Below are 21,822 nucleotides of genomic sequence, written 5' to 3' on the forward strand. Positions count from 1 at the left end.
GTTTTATACGGAGTGACGAGAAGCGCCCCCCCTGGAGCGCGTCCATGGTGCAGGCCTTTGGTACGCGCACAATAACTTTTTCCCACCTAGAACACTGGCCAACAGCGCGCTCCTGTTCTTTCCGGTCATTCCATCGAAACTGCGCGATACGTCAGCTCAGCATTAACTATGGAACGCCAGTCTTCTCTGTGCACAGCGTTCGGGGTTTGCCCTGAATGGGAGAGGAACAATAACGTCCCGGTCAGTTCGTGCTGGTCAGCAGTCCGGTGTGCGGCAGTCACAAAGGCCGGGATAAAGGTGGAGAATGTGGAGATTAAAGGGGCACATGCACCGTTTGGGTAGAGAGAAAAAGTCAGTATACAAATATGTTTATAATAGAATATGGACAGGATAGAAACATTTGAGAATGAGAAAGTGTTGGACATCTATATGTAATAGTATCTCCTTAGTCACTAAACACATAGGACAACACAGAGATGTTTTGCCCCCTTTCACAGATGCCATGGGTAGCACACACAAACACACCTAAATCATGCCACACATCCATCTGAGTCCTCATCCATCCTTGAGTCCTATACATGGTACTCTGGCCCCTTAAGAACACTAAAGTCCCCCCCCAAAAATTGCACCACACTCCTCACACCTCAACGAAATCGTACTGACACCTTATAGACTTAACACTCTCTTAATCAAAACCCTGTAGTTTGATAATGTGAGGTCCAATAATGCATAAATTAAAAAGTACGTGTTAATGACTTGCTTCAGGCTTGAGCTCCCATTCAACTGTTTCAAAACCGATGGTGATGAGATGAGACTCAGAGAGAAGACAAGACCAGAAATGTTCTGTTTGTAATAGAAGTTGGCACTGATTATGAGCAGATGGTTAGCGCACTTCACATGTCCTCTCATGTAAATAGTGAGCCTATTCAGTAAATATCCTTCCACCTATTCAAGCTAGATTTTAATGTTTGATCCCTTAAAAACAACATATTTTTACATTAGTAGGTCATGGTTTTATGTGTTGTGATAGTTTGTTCTACTTCTTGATGTATTGTTGCTGTTATTCTTTAGTTGTCTACCTTATGCACATTGAGCGTGGGAAATGTGCTCCTCAAAATGACATAGGATCAATATTATTATGATCATGAACACAATATATGTACAGGTCTTTGTCACAGGTTATACCAGTGTGAAACATGTAATTAGTTGCTTATCACAGATACTGGTACAGTGTTATCGCTCAGATACGGTATCTGTTCGTGGTTAGACCCTATCATCATGTACAGTATTCCACTATCAACCCCCCTCCAATCCTTCTCAATGAACCATGGATCTCATTGGTCCCCGTGGCTGGCCCCCCCTCTCTGGCTGTCCCTCTCTGATGATGCGGTGGTTCTATTGTCTCGTGGTTCTGACCTCAGCAGGTTTGTTTCTCTGTCTCTAATCCTCCTCCTCTGGGCGCCAGCATATAAAAGGGCGGGGCGCACTCTGAGCCACAAACACTCTCTGAGTGAGGCAGATCACACACACAGACAGGTAAGAGCAGCAGACACACACGACACACATGCTGGCACCTGCATACACTGGTAAAGGGAGAAGGGGGAGAAAGAGGAGTAGCAGCTGTTTAGCAGCAGTCTGACTTTGAAATCAGTAATTAGAAGTCGCTATAATAATACATGTAATATTCATATTGTACATCACTATATTAGACTGCATCCCCAAGCCCAAATACCACTCTTCCCCTGATAGCATCCATTCACTCCATCTTCATCCCTTATTGTATTTCCATACATTATTTGTATTCCCAACACCTTGGATGTGTTTTCTTGACTGTTTTGAGACTGTTTCATTCTCATCCCTCTCTCTCCCTTCCAGTCATCATGTCCAGTGATAAGTCCAAGGCTGCTTCCCAGACCGACGGGAAGGCTGCTCAGAGCAAGAAGTCTGAGATGGGCATGATGTCCTACAAGGCATGTAGTCCTCAACTAACAGGACGTCTCCTGGCTCCAATCTAATGGAATATCATCAGATCACTGATACAGCCAGACACTATCTGTGTTGATGATGTACTTATGTCTGCTTCTCTTTCTCTGTTTGCCCCTCAGATGTTTGTGTTCGACCAGGAGAACTTCCAGGGTCGCATGGTCGAGATCAGCAACGAGTGCATGAACGTGTGTGAGATGGGCATGGACCGCGTCCGCTCCCTCCGCATTGAGTGTGGACCGTAAGTCAACCTCTCCAGTTTTTTAAACTATATATTAGTGTCTATTAATGTCCTGCTATCCCTGTAGCTTTGTGGGATAATGGTAGATGTAGCAGTATCATTTACAGTAAAAAAATAAATCCTAATTAGATATGTCAACACAGCTGTATAATAAAGTAACACTGTCTTTCTATCCTGTATAGCTTTGTGGGCTTCGAGCAGATGAACTTCTGTGGCGAACACTACATTCTGGAGAAGGGAGAGTTCCCCCGTTGGGACTCTTGGAGCAACTGCCAGAAGAACGACTACCTGTTGTCCTTCAGGCCCGTCCGCATGGTGGGGACACTCCTCTCGTCTTTCACCATCTCTCTGTGTCATCTGTTCTCTAATTTTTCTCACTTATACACATCCTCTCTCCTTGTGACTTGCTACCTACCCCCTGATCTCTCACTATGTCTTTCTTTACTCTCTCTCCATTTTTGTCTCTCTCCTGTACATTTCTCTCCTTCTGAACACCTCCCTCATTCTCACACACCTCTCTCCTTTCCCCTCTCTCTCAGGACCCCGAGAAGCACAAGATCTGCCTGTACGAGGTTGGGGAATTCAAGGGCCGTAAGATGGAGATCATGGACGATGACGTTCCGTCTCTGTTCTCCTACGGCTTCACCGACAGGGTCGGCAGCATAATGGTCAGCTGTGGAACGTAAGTGTTGCTATAGAGATGGAAAAAGGAATTGACAGAGTTAAACTCACAACTAAGAACACATAAATCTAGAATGAAAAGATTGTAGGAGAACGGCTGATATTTTAGTGACATACGTAGTGACTTGCCTAGTGACATAATTTGGTCTTCTCCTTTTCCCCCTCAGCTGGGTGGGCTACCAGTTCCCCGGATACCGTGGCTCCCAGTACCTTCTGGAGAAGGGCGAGTTCAAACACTTCAACGAGTTCGGCGCCCGGCACCCCCAGTTCCAGTCCGTGAGGCGTATCCGCGACATGCAGTGGCACCAGCAGGGATGCTACACCATGGCCAGCAAGTGAGGCTCAGGGAAGGAGAGAAAGAGAAAGAGCGGAAGAGAGGGAGAGGGGCGGAGGAAGAGAGAGAGGGGGAGAGATGTCTGAGGCCTTGCCGAACCCCTGGCTGAAGCTTACCATCAGAAACAGCAAGGGAGAGTGGTGACATTAAAAATCCCCCCCTCTTTGAAACCTCAATTGAAGGACCACCTGGCTACAGAACACCTGAAAATCAGACAACCCCTCCATCACTCTCTCTCTACTCTTCTCTTTCCCTCCTGTGATCCGACCGTAGCTTTTCCCTCCTTCACCCCCCCCCCCCCCCCCCCCCCCCTTCCTTTTTCGTCCCCCATTCCTTTCTCCTGCAGTCCATTGCAGCACCAAAGAGGGAACAAGAAATATCTTGCTGTTTTACACATGATTCTCGGCTCAGGGTATGATGCACCATGGGAAAAGAAGTTTCAATATCCACCCCCCACTTCCTAACCCTGTGTATCGCACACCCTCTCTGCTGTACAGAATCCTGGCCAACTTTTCAATAAAAATGAAAATCTTGATTTCAAAACGTTGTCTTTGCATTGTGACCGATAACCCTCATGACCAAGATGACACTGTATAAATAAAAGTGCTATAACAGGTCATAAAATGAAAATCATATCAGTACAGACTAGTTAATCTTGATGAAAAGGTAATCAAAATACACATATGTGGCCTTCATAAAGGAATTGCTTTGATGTTCTATAACTGGATACTTTTGAAACATTATTTGTAACCAAAAGAGTATTCTAGAATTGTTTACATGTTGATCTCATAGGAGAATATGAAGTCAGAGCTGAGCACTGCAGATAATTTCCAAAGCCACCCTTTGCCTTGATGACAGCTTTGCACACTCTTGGCATTCTCTCAACCAGCTTCATGAGGAATGCTTTTCCAAACGTCTCGAAGGAGTTCCCACATATGCTGAGCACTTGTTGGCTACTTTTCCTTCACTCTGTGGTCCAACTCATCCCAAACCATCTCAATTGGGTTGTGAAGGCCAGGTCATCTAATGCAGCACTCCATCACTCTCCTTCTTGGTCAAATAGACCTTACACAGCCTGGAGGTGTGTTTTGGGTCATTGTCCTGTTGAAAAACATGATAGTCCCACTAAGTGCAAATCAGATGGTATGGCGTATCACTGCAGAATGCTTTGCTAGCCATGCTGGTTAAGTGTGCTTTGAATTCTAAATAACTCACTGACAGTGTCACCAGCAAAGTACCCCCACATCATCACACCTCCTCCTCCATGCTTCACGGTGGGAATAACACATGCGGATATCATCCATTCACCTACTCTGCTTCTCAAAAAGACATAATGGTTGGAACCAAAAATGTGGACTCATCAGACCAAAGGACAGATTTCCACCGGTCTAATGTCCATTGCTCGTGTTTCTTGGCCCAAACAAGTCTCTTCTTCTTATTGGTGTCCTTTAGTAGTTGTTTCTTTGCAGCAATTTGACCATGAAGGCCTAATTCACGCAGTCTCCTCTGAATAGTTGATGTTGAGATGTGTCTGTTACTTGAACTCTATGAAGCATTTATTTGGGCTGCATTCTGAGGTGCAGTTAACTCTAATGAACTTATCCTCTGCAGCAGAGGTAACTCTGGGTCTTCCTTTCCTGTGGCGGTCCTCTTGAGAGACAGTTTAATCATAGCGCTTGATGGTTTTTGCGACGACACAAGTTCTTGAAATGTTACAGATTGACTGTCATTTCACTTTGCTTATTTGAGCTGTTCTTGCCATAATATGTACTTGGTCTTTTACCAAACAGGACTATCTTCTGTATACCAACCATACCTTGTCACAATACAAATTATTGGCTCAAACGCATTAAGAAGGAAAGAAATTTCACAAATTAACTTTTAACAAGGGACACCTGTTAATGGAAATGCATTCCTGGTGACTACCTCATGAAGCTGGTTGAGAGAATGCTAAGCGTATGCAAAACTCTCATCAAGGCAAAGGGTGGTTACTTTGAAAAATGTCAAATATATTTTGATTTGCTAAACACTTTTTTGGTTACTTCCATATTAAATAAAGGTAAAAAATAAATAAATAAATAATATGCGTTATTTCATAGTTTTGATGTCTTTACTATTATTCTAAAATGTAGAAAATAGGGGGGGGGGGTTAAAGAAGCAATAAAACTGGCCTTCTTTAGACTAGTTGAGTATCTGGAGCGTCAGCATTTGTGGGTTCTATTACAGGCTCAAAATGGCCAGAAACAAAGCACTTTCTTCTGAAACTCGCCAGTCTATTCTTGTTCTGAGAAATGAAGGATATTCCATGCGAGAAATTGCCAATTTACCCTTAAAACACCAGGGCCTACATAAAGCTGTCCCAACAGCAGAGTCCCAACAGCAGTCCCAACACCTTACCAATGCTACACCTGGCTATCAGCGGAGCCTTGTCTGGCAGTGAAACAGTTTATTCAGCTTAATTTAATGCCTTTTTAAAAAAGCATAGCTGATATGGCTGACTTGCTTAAACGAATGTGGTTTCTACTGACAAATGAGATGTACAAACTATGGCATAAAGGGACGAGAGGAAAAGAGGCAATCCGTAATTTCGATTAAGACACTAATGAGTGAGCTAGGACGAACGTAGTCAATTTAGCTATTTGTTCTGCACTTTTGAAATGTCCAGCGACATAATTCAGAACATGGGCCATTCTTATAGTACTCTCCCTGTACACCAAGTCAGAACCGTAGGATAAAAAAGGGGGCAAATAAGCATAGAATGAAAGCTCTTACAATATTCAATGATGACATTTCGTTAAAACAGGCTATAGACTACATGTACACCAGCAAGTCAGAACAGTAGGCTAAATTATGAGGGGGAAAGGGACCAGATTATTAGGGTGAGGCACATGGATTACTAACAGTTTACTACACAACATACACTTGGTATTGCTTTCTTAGCTACAGTCTACATATCTCCCTGGCATATTACAGAATTTATGCAGCAGCATACAAGAGATTTCTGGACTCACCTTGTTGTGCTGTGCTCACTTGAACAAGGTGGCGCGGTGGTCCTTCGTGGGCAAATTTTGTCATCAAACTCTGTCATTCTTTGAATTTATGGTGCTTTCAAGGCAACTGGGGGAAAAAACAAGGTTGAATCATGATGTCAGTGATCTTGAGGACGGAGTTCTAGAAAGAGGCCCAAGTTCCCGACTTGCAATTCTGAGTTGGATGACCATTTAAAACGTATATTCCCAGTCGGAGTTTGTTTTTTCCAGAGTTCACAATCTCTGAAGTCTGAGATTTCCCAGTTCCAAGATTCCCGTTCTTTTGAATGTGACAGACGTCATGCTGTATTGACAGCATGGCCAATGTTGAACTTTTATCCTTTTAAGCTTGGAAAAGAGACCCTTAAACCCAGACTTGGACCACACACCCACTCCACTGAATAGCAGGCTAGTGATTGCTTTGGAATGCTTGCAGTTAGCTACTGATTCCTTCCAAACCACTCATTGTTGAATTTGCGGTTTCTAACTTGTTGTGTAATGCTTATGTCCAATGGCCAATGATCACTGATGTTTTATCTATAATTTCTCTTCATTATTTCTCTTCATATGACAAGGATGGAAAAGGATTTGCCAGTAGATTGTCGACTTGATTCATGATGATGATGACTGCGAGCTTGCTTGCTAAGATTTTGAAAGTATGATGTTGACATGATCAGTCCAATCAAAGTTACTGTAGATATAATGTGATTTGACGTGATTTTATCTGTGGCCAATGACCTTGAGCCTTCTTGAATGAGCACTTCTAATGTAACTCTATGGTAGCACCCAAGTGGCTTGAATTTGAGCTCTACCCTTAGATTTGGCAGTGACATAGTGTCCCCATGAGTGACAGAACACTGAGCCAATCATGGTGCAACTAGAACACATTACCAACCCCTACACTCCGTATTTTCCGCTGGCTACCCCACCACCGCAGAAAGCACTGAGCTACTGTAGACTGAAACACCTTCATTTTGGAGCTGCCTTACTCAAGAAATCAAAAAAGAGACCATTTTTGTATGGTCTTTATTTTTTTTACGTTGTTTGCAAACTGATATTTATTTATTTTTATTTCACCTTTATTTAACCAGGTAGGCTAGTTGAGAACAAGTTCTCATTTGCATCTGTGACCTGGCCAAGATAAAGCAAAGCAGTTCGACACATACAACAACATAGTTACACATGGAATAAAAAAAAACAGACAATCAATAATACAGTAGAAAAGTCTATGTACAGCATGTGCAAATGAGGTAGGATAAGAGAGGTAAAGGCAATAAATAGGCCATGGTGACGAAGTAATTACAATATAGAAATTAAACACTGGAATGGTAGAATGTGCAGAAGAGGAATGTGCAAGTAGAGATACTGGGGTGGAAAGGAGCATGATAAATAAATAAATAGTATAGGGATGAGGTAGATTGGATGGGCTATTTACAGATGAGCTATGAACAGGTGCAGTGATCTGTGAGCTGCTCTGACAGCTGGTGCTTAAAGATAGTGAGGGAGGTAAGGGTCTTCAGCTTTAGTGATTTTTGCAGGTCGTTCCAGTAATTGGCAGCAGAGAACTGGAAGGAGAGGCAGCCAAAGGAAGAATTGGCTTTGGGGGTGACCAGTGAGATATACAGTGGGGCATAAAAGTATTTAGTCAGCCACCAATTGTGCTAGTTCTCCCACTTAAAAAGATGAGAGAGGCCTGTAATTTTCATCATAGGTACGCTTCAACTATGACAGACAAAATGAGGAAATAAAATCCAGAAAATTACATTGTAGGATTTTTAATTAATTTATTTGCAAATTATGGTGGAAAATAAGTATTTGGTCACCTACAAACAACCAAGATTTCTGGCTCTCACAGACCTTCTTTAAGAGGCTCCTCTGTCCTCCACTCGTTACCTGTATTAATGGCACCTGTTTGAACTTGTTATCAGTATAAAAGACACCTGTCCACAACCTCAAACAGTCACACTCCAAACTCCACCATGGCCAAGACCAAAGAGCTGTCAAAGGACACCAGAAACAGAATTGTAGACCTGCACAAGGCTGGGAAGACTGAATCTGCAATAGGTAAGCAGCTTGGTTTGAAGAAATCAACTGTGGGAGCAATTATTAGGAAATGGAAGACATACAAGACCACTGATAATCTCCCTCGATCTGGGGCTCCACGCAAGATCTCACCCCGTGGGGTCAAAATGATCACAAGAACGGTGAGCAAAAATCCCAGAACCACACGGGGGGACCTAGTGAATGACCTGCAGAGAGCTGGGACCAAGTTAACAAAGCCTACCATCAGCAAGGGCATTGAAGATGAAACGTGGCTGGGTCTTTCAGCATGACATTGATCCCAAACACACCGCCCGGGCAACGAAGGAGTGGCTTCGTAAGAAGCATTTCAAGATCCTGGAGTGGCCTAGCCAGTCTCCAGATCTCAACCCCATAGAAAATCTTTGGAGGGAGTTGAAAGTCCGTGTTGCCCAGCAACAGCCCCAAAACATCACTGCTCTAGAGGAGATCTGCATGGAGGAATGGGCCAAAATACCAGCAACAGTGTGCGAAAACCTTGTGAAGACTTACAGAAAACGTTTGACCTCTGTCATTGCCAACAAAGGGTATATAACAAAGTATTGAGATAAACTTTTGTTATTGACCAAATAGTTATTTTCCACCATAATTTGCAAATAAATTCATTAAAAATCCTACAATGTGATTTTCTGGATTATTCCCCCTCATTTTGTCTGTCATAGTTGCAGTGTACCTATGATGAAAATTACAGGCCTCTCTCATATTTTTAAGTGGGAGAACTTGCACAATTGGTGGCTGACTAAATACTTTTTAGCCCCACTGTACCTCCTGGAGCGCGTGCTATGGGTGGGTGCTGCTATGGTGACCAGTGAGATGAGATAAGGCGGGGCTTTACCTAGCATAGACTTGTAGATGACCTGGAGCCAGTGGGTTTGGCGACGAATCTGAAGCGAGGGCCAGCCAACGAGAGCGTACAGGTCGCAGTGGTGGGTAGTATATGGGGCTTTGGTGACAAAACGGATGGCACTGTGATAGACTGCATCCAATTTGTTGAGTAGAGTATTGGAGGCTATTTTGTAAATGACATTGCCGAAGTCGTGGATCGTCAGTTTTATGAGGGTATGTTTGGCAGCATGAGTGAAGGATGCTTTGTTGCGAAATAGGAAGCCGATTCTAGATTACATTTTTAATATGTGACATGTATTAATGCCAAAATAACATGCTAAACAGGTGGTGCTCAAAATAGGTGGGGCTCTTCGTATTATTTATTAAAATATTGATATATAGACATAGGGTTAGTTGGTGGTGCGATTTTGTCCTTTCCTACTTCCTTTTAAATTGTTGCGTCACAAAATGTAACGTGATCGACCACACACTACCGTACAGTAGGTGGCGGCATGCACAAACAAAGTGAGCGAACGCCATGATACCAAAGACGAAGAAAGCCCAGCAAAGATGTTGGATATACTGACAAGATACATGTCTCTCCGCCCTAATGGGAGACGTTGTCCACAAAAGGGCACAGCGGGTTGTCTAGCTCCCACCCATCCTTTCTTAGGATTGGTGGATACATCTCATTATTGTAAATATTTTTTGAATATTCGATGAGGTTGTTCCACGTCAAACGCTTGTATTCAATAGAGATGCTACTAGCCTCATCACATGAATATGCATAACCATCTCGAGACAACTACGAAATAGTTTTTTTTCTCAGTTGCCGGTTTGTCACGTGTCTCATTTATATCAGTACACTCGTAGCAATTTAACCATTACTAACTTCTAATCCAATCAAATAAACCTCAAGTAGAAAATAAGCCATTATTTTGTTGTTGATGCCGAATTCGACACTCCACACAAAAACTCCTTGCTTGGTGGGCGAAACAACGCTACCTGCTGGAGGGAGACTTTTTTTTTTGCGGAGTTGGGCCTCTTCCTCTTCCTCTCTGGTTCGTGTCCACCCACCAAACAGTATCGTTTCCGGAATGTTCATGGCTTCGGAAGGTTCACAAATCCTGGAATTTGATAGCTAACCATTCACTGGAAACAATAACAATCAACTTTGACATGTGGTTTCGTCATGCGGATCTGGTCAGTTTTATTTACGCTTGATGCTTCTCGTGTGGACTTTTTTTGCAATCTAGCTAGCCAGCAACTAACAAGTCAACAGACTATCTTCCAGCTGATCAAAACAAGGTCAATTGACGATGCGGTGAGTCAAGAATAAACTATTTTACTAGCAGTTTCTAAACATTTAGCTAAGCGACATTATGACAAATATACAACGGTTATGGCTTTCTGTCGTATTAGTAAATTAAGTACATGCGCGATAATAGTAGTTTACAACTTTACTAATTTTCCGCGCAGTTCCACGCAATTTGGATGTTGTTAGAAGACCCCGCCCTCTCTCGGCAGCCTCAGCAAGACGCGGAGAAAGTGCGTTTTCTATAATTCACAACTAGTCCACTTGAAGCCAGAACCATGTGAGTCTCACCCAAATATTTATATATACACTAGAATACTGATTGGGGGCGCTGTGTTCAAACCAACGTGCGTGCCTCCCTTTTCGCACTTCCTCACCATTGTAAAACATATTATTAACGTCTACATTCGTTTTTATATTACAGACACCTTAATGCATAATTGTAAATGATTTTATATGAGCACATTTTTTATTGATTACTAATGTTAATGTCCCCACTACAACAACAAAAATACTTAAATACCTGAACAAAAATATAAACGCAACATGTAAAGTGTTGGTCCCATGTTTCATGAGCTGAAAAAAAGATCCCAGAAATGTTCTAAGTGCACAAAAAGCTTATTTCTCTCAAAAATGTATGCACAAATGTGTTTGCATCCCAGTTAGTGAGCATTTATCCTTTGCCAAGATAATCCATCCACCTGACAGGTGTGGCATATCAAGAAGCTGATTAAACAGCATAATCATTACACAGGTGCACCTTGTGCTGGGGACAATAAGGCTTCTCTAAAATGTGCGGTGTTGTCACACAACACAATGCCACAAATGTCTCAAGTTGAGGGAGCGTACAATTTGCATCCTGACTGCAAGGATGTCCACCAGAACTGTTGCCAGATAATTTAATGTTAATTTCTCTACCATAAGCCACCTCTAACGTCATTTTAGAGAATTTGGCAGTACCTCCAACCGGCCTTACAACCACAGACCATGTTTATGGAGTCCTGTGGGCGAGCGCTTTGCTGCCCCCATGGTGGTGGGGTTGTGGTATGGGTAGGCATAAGCTACGGACAACAAACACAATTGCAAGGTTTATGTGACCAACAGATGGATATCTGTATTCCTAGTCATGCGAAATCCATAGATTAGAGCCTAATCAATTGACTGATTTCCTCTTATGAACTGTAACTCTGTAAAATCTTTGAAATTGTTGCATGTTTTGTTTATTTTTTTGTTCAGTATACATGTAATTTTGTCCTTGAAACATTTAATTGAAATACTGTACTGAGTTCCATTCATTCCGATGGAGGACCACTTCTTCTGAGAGTGACAATATGGCCGACCGGTGTCTTCAAAGCCTCTCATTGGACAATACATTTAATCAGCATTCCAGGGTTTATATCAGTGTTGTAGTACTACACATTGAGTGTCTTGGTCTTGTCTAGTTGTCAGATACATTTTTACTTGGTCTTCTCTCTGTGTCAGATACATTTTTACCTGGTCTCGGACAGTGAGGACTTGTAATTTCAGACCAGCGGAGTAAAAAGACCACCATTAACAGCTTCCATTCAGTCAGCGCATAAAAACGCTTTGCCAGGCCAAATATATGCACTCCTTTTTTGAAACAATATCTTGTTGCCTATTGAAACCTGGGATTCCTACTTTACTTGTAACATTACTGTACTTTACTTGCATTGAAAAATATCCTCAAAGTTTGTCTGGATTTCCTTGACTATGGTAGGGAAGAGTGGGGTAAATGGTTGACTAAGTTGCGTGCTTACTATTAGTAAGGGGAGACAGGGAGAAATTCTAATAATCTTTATATCTATAGTAAACATGTTTGCGCAGTGGCGAACCTATTGGACCCCTAGGCCTTCAGTGTGTGACAGGCTGGTGATGCTGAAAGGACAACAACCGTAATACCAGGTCACTCATGTAGGAGAGTGCACTTTTGTCAAACACAAAGGGCCAATGATGTAGTGGAGGCTATATGCAGGTATACGCCCCATACCAACTTTGTCCCTTATGAAAAAATATTGCAGTCAGAGTGCAGTATAACTGCAGTTAATCTGCAATTACTGTGTCCAAAATACCACAGTTGACCGCAGTTTCAAAACTGCAATCATTTTGTAAGGGGTTTTCAGTGGGCATTGCCTAAACTCACTTCTTAATCCCTTTGGTTGCATATCAAAGTAGTGTACTGGAGGTATACAGCGTATTAATGATGTAGTACAATAGAGAAATCATGCACAAAATTGCCTACACAATCGCAAAGCACGTGAAATACATGCACATGCGCGCATTACACATATCCTAGCTTCCGCAGAATATAATCTGCAGGCAGCAAGAGCGCGCAGCTCCCAACTCGTTTTTGCATGGAGCAGCTCACAGAATAATTACATTGGTAGCCGGTAGGGTAGGAAAGACATTTCAATTCTTGATATATAGCAGTAAGTGCTCACTAAGGCAACAATGGGTATGCAAACCAGGTATTGAAAAAGTTTAGTCCATAGTCTTGGTTAGTAGGCTATTTACGATGCGCAATTCAGTCATCATACGCTGTTTGCATGAACATTTATAAAGGCTTTCCCAAAAAACCTTTCCAATTAAATGTTGACTTGCCTACCTGACAAAATGATGTAATGCTGATTTGTATCAATGGGGAAAGCATTTGTTTTGCTCAATTGATTTAAAGGGCAACAATATATTTTTTAGATTTTTCCCAGACCTAAAAAATAGTCTCCTGATGTGGTTTAAGCATTGTTATGGACTTAGAACATCACATTTGTGTCCTTTTTAAACATTTATTTAAAGTGTGATTTTAGATATTTAACAAAGTGGTGCAATTCTGTCACACAGGACCCACTTCGTCAGGCACCACTGCATAGGGCTGATGGTCCATTCACTCTGACATATTAAGCCAGTAGGTCCCAATCATAAGAATACAAAAACAAAACCATTAGGCTAAGCATTTCCCAATCGAAATGTACAACTATTACTTACCATTGCACAAAAAAAAACATTTCACGCTCAACACACAAAGTATCCCGTGATCTAAAGTTTAAATGAAATAATGTTTCACGCACAAGTTATTTTCAAAGAGATGGCTAACAACAGCAAGCGCGCTGCAATAGAAAACACAGTTCCACTCACCAGATGATCATTTCAAACTTAACTTCATGTTGAAAGTTATTATTTTAAAGGGGGAAGCTAACAAATTAGCAACAACATCCTCTTCGATAACACCTGCTGCAGCCGCTGCAAACTATCCTACAACAAAAGCTAGCTCGCTAGACCGTGGTAAAACTACTGCTCGCTATTGCACAGTGACCTTTTGGCCTTCCATACGTTTTGTAAAATCATCCCATGTACAATGTAATTGGTTGATTCAACTGTCACTCCAAAATGTTGAATGTCAAATGCCTTTGACAAAATTACAGTCATGGTCTTGAATTGAACTCACGTTTTTCTGGTCTTGACTGTCTCAAACCTCTCGTCCCCCTCCAAGTCTCGGTCTTGATTCGCTCCGGTCTTGGTTTTAGGTGGTCTTGAACCCAACACTGGTTTATATCACAGGAGGTTGGTGGCACTTTAATTGGGGAGAATGGGCTTGTGATAAGGACTCGAGCGGAATCAGTGGAATGGTATCAAATACATAAAACACATGGTTTCCAGGTGTTTGATGCCATTACATTTGCTCTGTTCCGGCTATTAATATGGGCTGTTCTCCCCTCAGCAGCCTCCACTGGTTTATATACATACTTTGTGCTACCACAAGTTTTCTACAAAGGTAGAGTTTGTTTTGCAGGCTCTGTCCCGTGTGGGCGGAGTTGCACATTTTTGACCATTCCATTGGCCTTTAAGTGAAATCTCCACCCAACCTGGTAATCTGGCCATGCAAAACAAACTGAGCTCCACCATTTGAATAAAGGTTAAATAAATAAAAAAGATTGACAGCTGATTGTGGTTATGAAATGTAAACAAGATGCTTATGTCATGTGTTCTAATACCATTTGTTTTGTCCTAGTGGTGATGGCCTGGGAGATGGACAGCTCACACGGACCAGGGTCACCCCAAAGAATTCTGCCCAAAACGGAACATTCCGAGGTCGAACTGGTCTCCAGAGGTCAGGAATCCCTCCCTACCTCATGTGTCAAACAGGAGCGTACAGAATTATTTGTTACGAACCCTGAGCCTCCGAGGCCAACGCACATCAAAGAGGAGGAGTATGAGACCACAGTCACGCCCCTTTTATTACTTACCAAAAAGGAGAGTGAAGACAAGGAGATTCCTGACTCTAAACCAATGACACTTGAGCTTCACGACCCAGCCAGCCAATCATGTACAGCCCGAGAGGAGGAGAAAGCTGAGCTGAAGAAGTCTGGAGGAGTGTTCCATCCAAAGAATTCCTGTCTCCCTAAGCTTCAGGCCCCCTCTCAGCCCTCGGCAGCTGCAGGCTCCAGTCCTGTGAGTAGGGAGGAAGATGAGACGGAACCAGAGGTACAGGAGGACCAGGGCCCTGGAGACTGGCTAGCCCCCGTGGAGGACGACGAGGCCCTGGGTGAGTCTCAGCGTCGACGGGGCTTTGAGTCCGCTAGCCGCTCCCTTTCTTCCATCCTGGGCTCCGACTCAGAGTCAGACGACAAGGAGGGTGAAGAGGACCCCACCTGGGCCCCTGCCGACCCCCAGACCCTCCAGGACGACCCAGATGCTGACATCCCCGCTCTTCGAGAGGCGTCCCCACTGTGGCACAGGAAAAGAACATCATCGTCACGAAGTCGAGGCAAAAGAGTTAGAGAGGGAGGTAGAGGTGGTGTCTCCTTGTTTCCAGAACTCAAAAAGAAGCCCAAAAACTTTTCCTGCCAGGAGTGCGGGAAGGCCTTCATATCCCGCCGTGACCGAGAGAGGCACATTCGCACTCATAGCGGGGAGAAGCCGTTTCCCTGCCCCAGATGCGACAAACGCTTCAACGACAGTGGGAACATGCGTAAACACATGCTGATCCACTCGGGGGAAAGGCCCCACCTCTGTCCAGACTGCGGCAGGGGGTTCTCAGAGAGGGGGAATCTCAGCAGGCACAGGGCCCACATCCACGGCAGTATGCCCAAGTCCGAATGTGAAGACTGTGGGAAGACCTACATAGAGAAAGGAGGTCTGGATCGCCACATCAGATCTGGAGCCTGCTCTGCAACAAGAAAAACATGACATTTTATAAATGAAAAAGGTTCCTACAATTACAGTCCCGTTTCAGCAAGTACGGCCTCCAGCGATCAAACTATCAAATATGAATGGCGACTTAACGGCCGGTGACTAGAGAGCTCGCTGGGAGAGTTCGGTGATTCCTTACTGAAGGTATTTTTCGCAGCATTAGGGGGTGGGAAGTTTCATGATTCGAGAGAAAATAAGGACATTATGAAAAACCGTGCGTATGAACTGAGAAGCTGTGTAGAAAAATCAATATAATAGATAGTCTATATTTTGTATTTTACTTCCTATCAATACCTAAAAAATATATATTTTCAGTCATTTTATTTTTGCAAGACTCAGTTAAATGACAAATGGAAATGGATAACTGAATTTAAAGTTTGTTCTCCCTTAGAGGGCTTTCTCCGTGAGTGCCTTTATGAGTGAGAGAAGTGCTTTGTGAATGTGATGATCTGTACTTCACTGTTAAAGTAAACAATCATGGATTAAGAACTGTGTATGTGTGTGTTTCTTAAGTCTAAGGCCTGGATTCAGTGCATGTTATAGCGCAGTGCACGTTATAGGGTCCACTATAAGCGACTTTAAAGTGCAGTTTACGCTTGACCTGAGATGCACAGCATTTTTTCATAAGTGCCTTTTGAAAAGCACATTGTCGGCTTCTGTCTAGGGGGCTGCGCTATAACACCACTTGCATTGAATCCTGGCCTAAATGTTGTTTCCCATGGCCACAAGGTAAAGGTAACTTGCCTATACACTCCTAGAACAAGGTACACACTGAAAGAGAATAAAGGTTTTATGATTTATGGATCTACACAACCACAAGTGAGGAGCGAGGTACCAGAGAAAAGTGGAATTAATCAGTGCATAAGCTTCAGACAAAAATGAGATACTTTATTTGAAACAGTCACGTAAAGGGTCATACATTGTCTAAAAGTAGATCAGTAGGGAGTTGGGTCGTATATTAATTAGTGCATACCGTAGCAGAACATTTTGCAACGGAAAACAAAAAGAGTTCAATATTGGTCTCTCCCCGTTTTGTCCTGTTTGTCCTTCCTTCCACCCCGAGTTGTCAAACGTATCCAACCGGTCATACCCATCCAAACACCAAAACACGCAGAGGATCCGCCCTAAAAAGCAGTCAGTCCTCACTCAGAGAGCCTGTACAATAACAGATGTAGGATCTTAATTTGAGCCAGTTTTCTACAGCAGGAAAATAATTCTGCAGCAACAGGAAATGTGAATTATTATGTGGATTATAAATAATGGACAATTTTTGTAGGGGCTGACATTTTTTGCAAATTTTGGCAAATCAAGTCTGACATTTTAAAGTGGAAATTACAAACATTTGCCTTTTTGTTTCCTTAAATACACTACAAGTTTGCCACCAAAAGTGATCAAATTAAGATCCTACATCTTTACAACTGGTTTTGGAGCTATAGTCAGGAGTCTCACTACAGATACATAATCTCTCCCTCTCTTCCCATCTGCCCCTCTTCCTCTACCCCTTTCCCTGATCCTGCTTCTAGTCCTGCCTCAAGTCTACTAGAGGCTCTGCTGTTGGCTGTGATCTTTCCTGGGGCCGCAGGCTCACTCTCTTATTGGGCTGTGCTCAGGTCAGGACCGGAACTTTGGTAAAGGACTTGCTGTTGGATTTGGTGGCAGAATTAGGAGTAGTTTCAGTCACTGGCTGCCCTGCTGTCTCGGACTGAGATGACCCTTGACCTTTAGTGCTGACCCTAGCAGTAAGGTCATGTTGTGGAGGTGGTTCTGGGTTTTTGACTGACGGCGTGTTCTTGTTCTCAGATTTGCGAAGCCTCCTGGGTCTGGGTGGGGTAGCTTTCTGTCTAGGTTTGGTGGCTTGTGTTGCAACGTGGTGGTAGATGTGTTTGGTGTAAGTGGCATCTGTAGTTTGAGGGGTCCTGCTGGTGTGGTTGTGGTCTGGCTCGTCATGGGGGCGGGGAATACGGCAGTGGCAGGTGACTGGATAGGAAGTGTGTCAGGTTGTTGGGTGCGCACAATCATGATACCCCCCCCGTTTAATTGTAACCCCGATACAAAACCTGACCAGGTGCTGCCTGCTGTGTTGGGGGTTCCCCTTGTTTGGGTAGGGCAGGGGAAGTGGACAGGTCTCTCTCTCCCCCCTCTGGTCGTGGTCGAATCTTGTGGCACCTGCGGCCCTGAATCAGTACCTCAGCCTGCTTCGTCTGTAGGGGGTCAGGGTGAGAAGTGCGGTTGTGTGCCTCCAGGAGGGCCAGGTTAGGGAAGTCTGTATGGCTTCTCACTCTGGTGTAACTTCCAGAGATCTGCAGACCAGTAGGCCGAGAGAACTTACGCTGGCACAGCTCACACATTTACAGTGCCTTGCGAAAGTATTCGGCCCCCTTGAACTTTGCGACCTTTTGCCACATTTCAGGCTTCAAACATAAAGATATAAAACTGTATTTTTTTGTGAAGAATCAACAACAAGTGGGACACAATCATGAAGTGGAATGACATTTATTGGATATTTCAAACTTTTTTAACAAATCAAAAACTGAAGAATTGGGCGTGCAAAATTATTCAGCCCCCCTTAAGTTAATACTTTGTAGCGCCACCTTTTGCTGCGATTACAGCTGTAAGTCGCTTGGGGTATGTCTCTATCAGTTTTGCACATCGAGAGACTGAAATTTTTTCCCATTCCTCCTTGCAAAACAGCTCGAGCTCAGTGAGGTTGGATGGAGAGCATTTGTGAACAGCAGTTTTCAGTTCTTTCCACAGATTCTCGATTGGATTCAGGTCTGGACTTTGACTTGGCCATTCTAACACCTGGATATGTTTATTTTTGAACCATTCCATTGTAGATTTTGCTTTATGTTTTGGATCATTGTCTTGTTGGAAGACAAATCTCCGTCCCAGTCTCAGGTCTTTTGCAGACTCCATCAGGTTTTCTTCCAGAATGGTCCTGTATTTGGCTCCATCCATCTTCCCATCAATTTTAACCATCTTCCCTGTCCCTGCTGAAGAAAAGCAGGCCCAAACCATGATGCTGCCACCACCATGTTTGACAGTGGGGATGGTGTGTTCAGCTGTGTTGCTTTTACGCCAAACATAACATTTTGCATTGTTGCCAAAAAGTTCAATTTTGGTTTCATCTGACCAGAGCACCTTCTTCCACATGTTTGGTGTGTCTCCCAGGTGGCGTGTGGCAAACTTTAAACAACACTTTTTATGGATATCTTTAAGAAATGTCTTTCTTCTTGCCACTCTTCCATAAAGGCCAGATTTGTGCAATATACGACTGATTGTTGTCCTATGGACAGAGTCTCCCACCTCAGCTGTAGATCTCTGCAGTTCATCCAGAGTGATCATGGGCCTCTTGGCTGCATCTCTGATCAGTCTTCTCCTTGTATGAGCTGAAAGTTTAGAGGGACGGCCAGGTCTTGGTAGATTTGCAGTGGTCTGATACTCCTTCCATTTCAATATTATCGCTTGCACAGTGCTCCTTGGGATGTTTAATGCTTGGGAAATCTTTTTGTATCCAAATCCGGCTTTAAACTTCTTCACAACAGTATCTCGGACCTGCCTGGTGTGTTCCTTGTTCTTCATGATGCTCTCTGCGCTTTTAACGGACCTCTGAGACTATCACAGTGCAGTTGCATTTATATGGAGACTTGATTACACACAGGTGGATTGTATTTATCATCATTAGTCATTTAGGTCAACATTGGATCATTCAGAGATCCTCACTGAACTTCTGGAGAGAGTTTGCTGCACTGAAAGTAAAGGGGCTGAATAATTTTGCACGCCCAATTATTCAGTTTTTGATTTGTTAAAAAAGTAATATCCAATAAAATGAAATATCCAATAAATGTCGTTCCACTTCATGATTGTGTCCCACTTGTTGTTGATTCTTCACAAAAAAATACAGTTTTATATCTTTATGTTTGAAGCCTGAAATGTGGCAAAAGGTCGCAAAGTTCAAGGGGGCCGAATACTTTCGCAAGGCACTGTACATGGCGATCTCCAGTGTGAGTGAGATTGTGGGATGCCAGGAGATGCGTCCGCTTGAAACTCAAAGAGCAGAGTTCACATGGGTACGGGCACTCGTCGTTGTGTGTTTGGCAGTGCAGCATGACCCCATAGTCCGCCTTGAAGCTCTTCCCGCCGTAGGGGCAGGGGTGTGCGCGCTCCAGCTGGTGACAGAGCTCGTTGGGCATGTGGAAGGTCGTGATACAGAGGCTGCAGCGGTGGGTGCTTGGCGCAGCGGAAGCCCTTGGAGCAGTGTGGGCAAAGAAACGTCTGGTCCACCTGTTGTGTCATCTGGTGACCGCCCAGTACCTCCACGTGGAGAAGCCGTTTGTGGCAAATAGAGGGGGGAAAAGGCTCGAAGGCTCGCTTCCCAGTGTGTGTGCTCTCATGAACGGCCTGCTGTACCGGAATGGAAAAAGCCTTACCACCGTCAGTACACATGAACAGTTTAGGCTTGGGTGGGGCGCGTTCTTGCCTCTCTCCATGGATGCGTAGGTGGCTGTTGAGCCACTCGATGCGGTAGAAGAGGTTGGGGCATTGAGGTCAGCCGTAGGGCTTGACGATGCTGTGTTGGCGGCGGTGCTTGCTGAGAGATTTGGGGTGTGTAAAGCGCTGGTCACACACATTGCAGGCGTAGGCTTTGGCACTACTATGAGTCAGCAGGTGGGAGGCCAGACCCTTCCTCCTTTGGCCTCACTCTGCGTCTTCTAAGATGGCGGCGCAGGACCCACTCCTTACTGAAGTTCTTGCAGTACTGTGAACAGTTAGGTTGTCCCTTCTGCCCTGGTCTCCAGGCCCTCCTCCCCCAGCTCCTCCTGATCATCCCCCAGCTCCTCCTGATCATCACCCAGCCCCAGGTCCTCCTTTCTGGGATTAGCTAGCTCCAGGGTGCCCCGGCTGGATGGTCGCTGGCTGGCCTCCACACCTTTACATGCCTCCCTGAAGATGATTGTCAAGCTTGACGTTTACCATAGTGAGCTCATACCCCCAAGTCTTGCGCTGCATTCACGAAACAAGATACAGCTGTCACCTCTTCATCAAACTCCAGAGTGTCCTCCTCATCGCTCTGCTTCTTCTCTTGGACCGCCTGCATTAGACCTACAGTGGAGAGATGTAATTACAGTAGCTAACGTTAGCGAAGTAATTCCGTAACATGTTATGTTGTATCATTCAGTTATATTCTGTAAAAGAAAACAGAACAATTCAGAGAAATTAAATGACAAATGTACCACGCGCAGCATCACCTGGAACATGGTTTGTATTTGGTATCGCAGCTGGTCTGTGAATGAGCCGAGAAGGCTCCCAGGTTCAGTCTCCCCGCAGGTCTTCCGGTTTGCCCATCTCAGACTCCTTCTCGGCACTCTGACAAATTGGGCCACACTGTTATTCAACCATGACAGGATTTCGTGAAATGTCTATGCAATCTTACATATGGCTTTCAAAATATTGCATGTTATCGAGGCCCGATTGTGGTATGACGGTAGCTTTGACCGTTGTGCTTCCAGTGTCTTTGATGGCATCATTGCCATTTAAATGAGGTAATGTATGCTTTAACAATGAATTTCTCATCCATCAGTCGTTTAGACCCCTATAAATGAGTGAAACCACAGTTTCTGCGCTGCCTTTCTTTGATAAAACACTTTTGTCGTCGGCACCGCCATTACCAGTAACTTGTTGAATGAAAATGCTTCTTCTTCTTCTTTGGATTAAAACGGAGGTTGGCATCCAACATGTTGCATTACCGCCCCCAACTGAACTATAATATAAATCCATTTTACTTAGTGATACAAAAAGGGGAAAGTGGAAAAATAAATAAACTAAATCCCACAATATATATATATATATATATATATGCAAATATAAAACAACTAACCTTAAAAACACACTACCCCATTCCACTACCATTCCACTACTGACCCTGTCTGCTCCTGCACCATGCCAATGGCCTGGGAGTACGGGACACCACCAGTCAGCACACCCTGTAACTTTTCTGAAATCAAATTTTGTATACCCAATACTTCTCTGCAGCTGCCACTACAACATCTATTTTCGGTGATTTACGTTCCATTTCTGCTACAGTTGATAACCTATGAACGCTAAGAAGCCAACCATACTGATGCATATA

At 43.8% G+C, this 21,822-nt stretch overlaps 2 protein-coding genes across 4 annotated transcripts; both read left to right on the plus strand.

Annotated features, from left to right (window-relative positions):
• Window positions 1-1,478: 1,478 nt before the first annotated feature.
• Window positions 1,479-3,782, plus strand: LOC139366300 (beta-crystallin B1-like). The gene is made up of 6 exons (XM_071103632.1): window positions 1,479-1,529; window positions 1,873-1,970; window positions 2,106-2,224; window positions 2,407-2,539; window positions 2,764-2,906; window positions 3,073-3,782. The coding sequence occupies exons 2-6, from the start codon at window positions 1,881-1,883 to the stop codon at window positions 3,242-3,244; spliced, it is 657 nt and encodes a 218-aa protein (XP_070959733.1). The 5' UTR covers window positions 1,479-1,529; window positions 1,873-1,880; the 3' UTR covers window positions 3,245-3,782.
• A 6,422-nt stretch (window positions 3,783-10,204) lies between these two features.
• Window positions 10,205-16,178, plus strand: LOC139366303 (zinc finger protein 771-like). Of its 3 annotated transcripts, XM_071103636.1 has the most exons (3): window positions 10,212-10,496; window positions 10,652-10,767; window positions 14,512-16,178. In XM_071103636.1, exon 3 carries the CDS (start codon window positions 14,517-14,519, stop codon window positions 15,687-15,689), a length of 1,173 nt encoding a protein of 390 aa, XP_070959737.1. In that variant the 5' UTR covers window positions 10,212-10,496; window positions 10,652-10,767; window positions 14,512-14,516; the 3' UTR covers window positions 15,690-16,178. The 3 variants fall into 3 exon arrangements, with proteins under 3 accessions (XP_070959735.1, XP_070959736.1, XP_070959737.1); XM_071103634.1 differs by lacking the exon at window positions 10,652-10,767 and having other exon boundaries at window positions 10,205-10,496; XM_071103635.1 differs by lacking the exon at window positions 10,652-10,767 and having other exon boundaries at window positions 10,205-10,375.
• Window positions 16,179-21,822: the final 5,644 nt, after the last annotated feature.

This window comes from Oncorhynchus clarkii, chromosome 14 (assembly GCF_045791955.1).
Source record: "Oncorhynchus clarkii lewisi isolate Uvic-CL-2024 chromosome 14, UVic_Ocla_1.0, whole genome shotgun sequence".
In the NCBI taxonomy this organism is placed as follows: domain Eukaryota; kingdom Metazoa; phylum Chordata; class Actinopteri; order Salmoniformes; family Salmonidae; genus Oncorhynchus; species Oncorhynchus clarkii.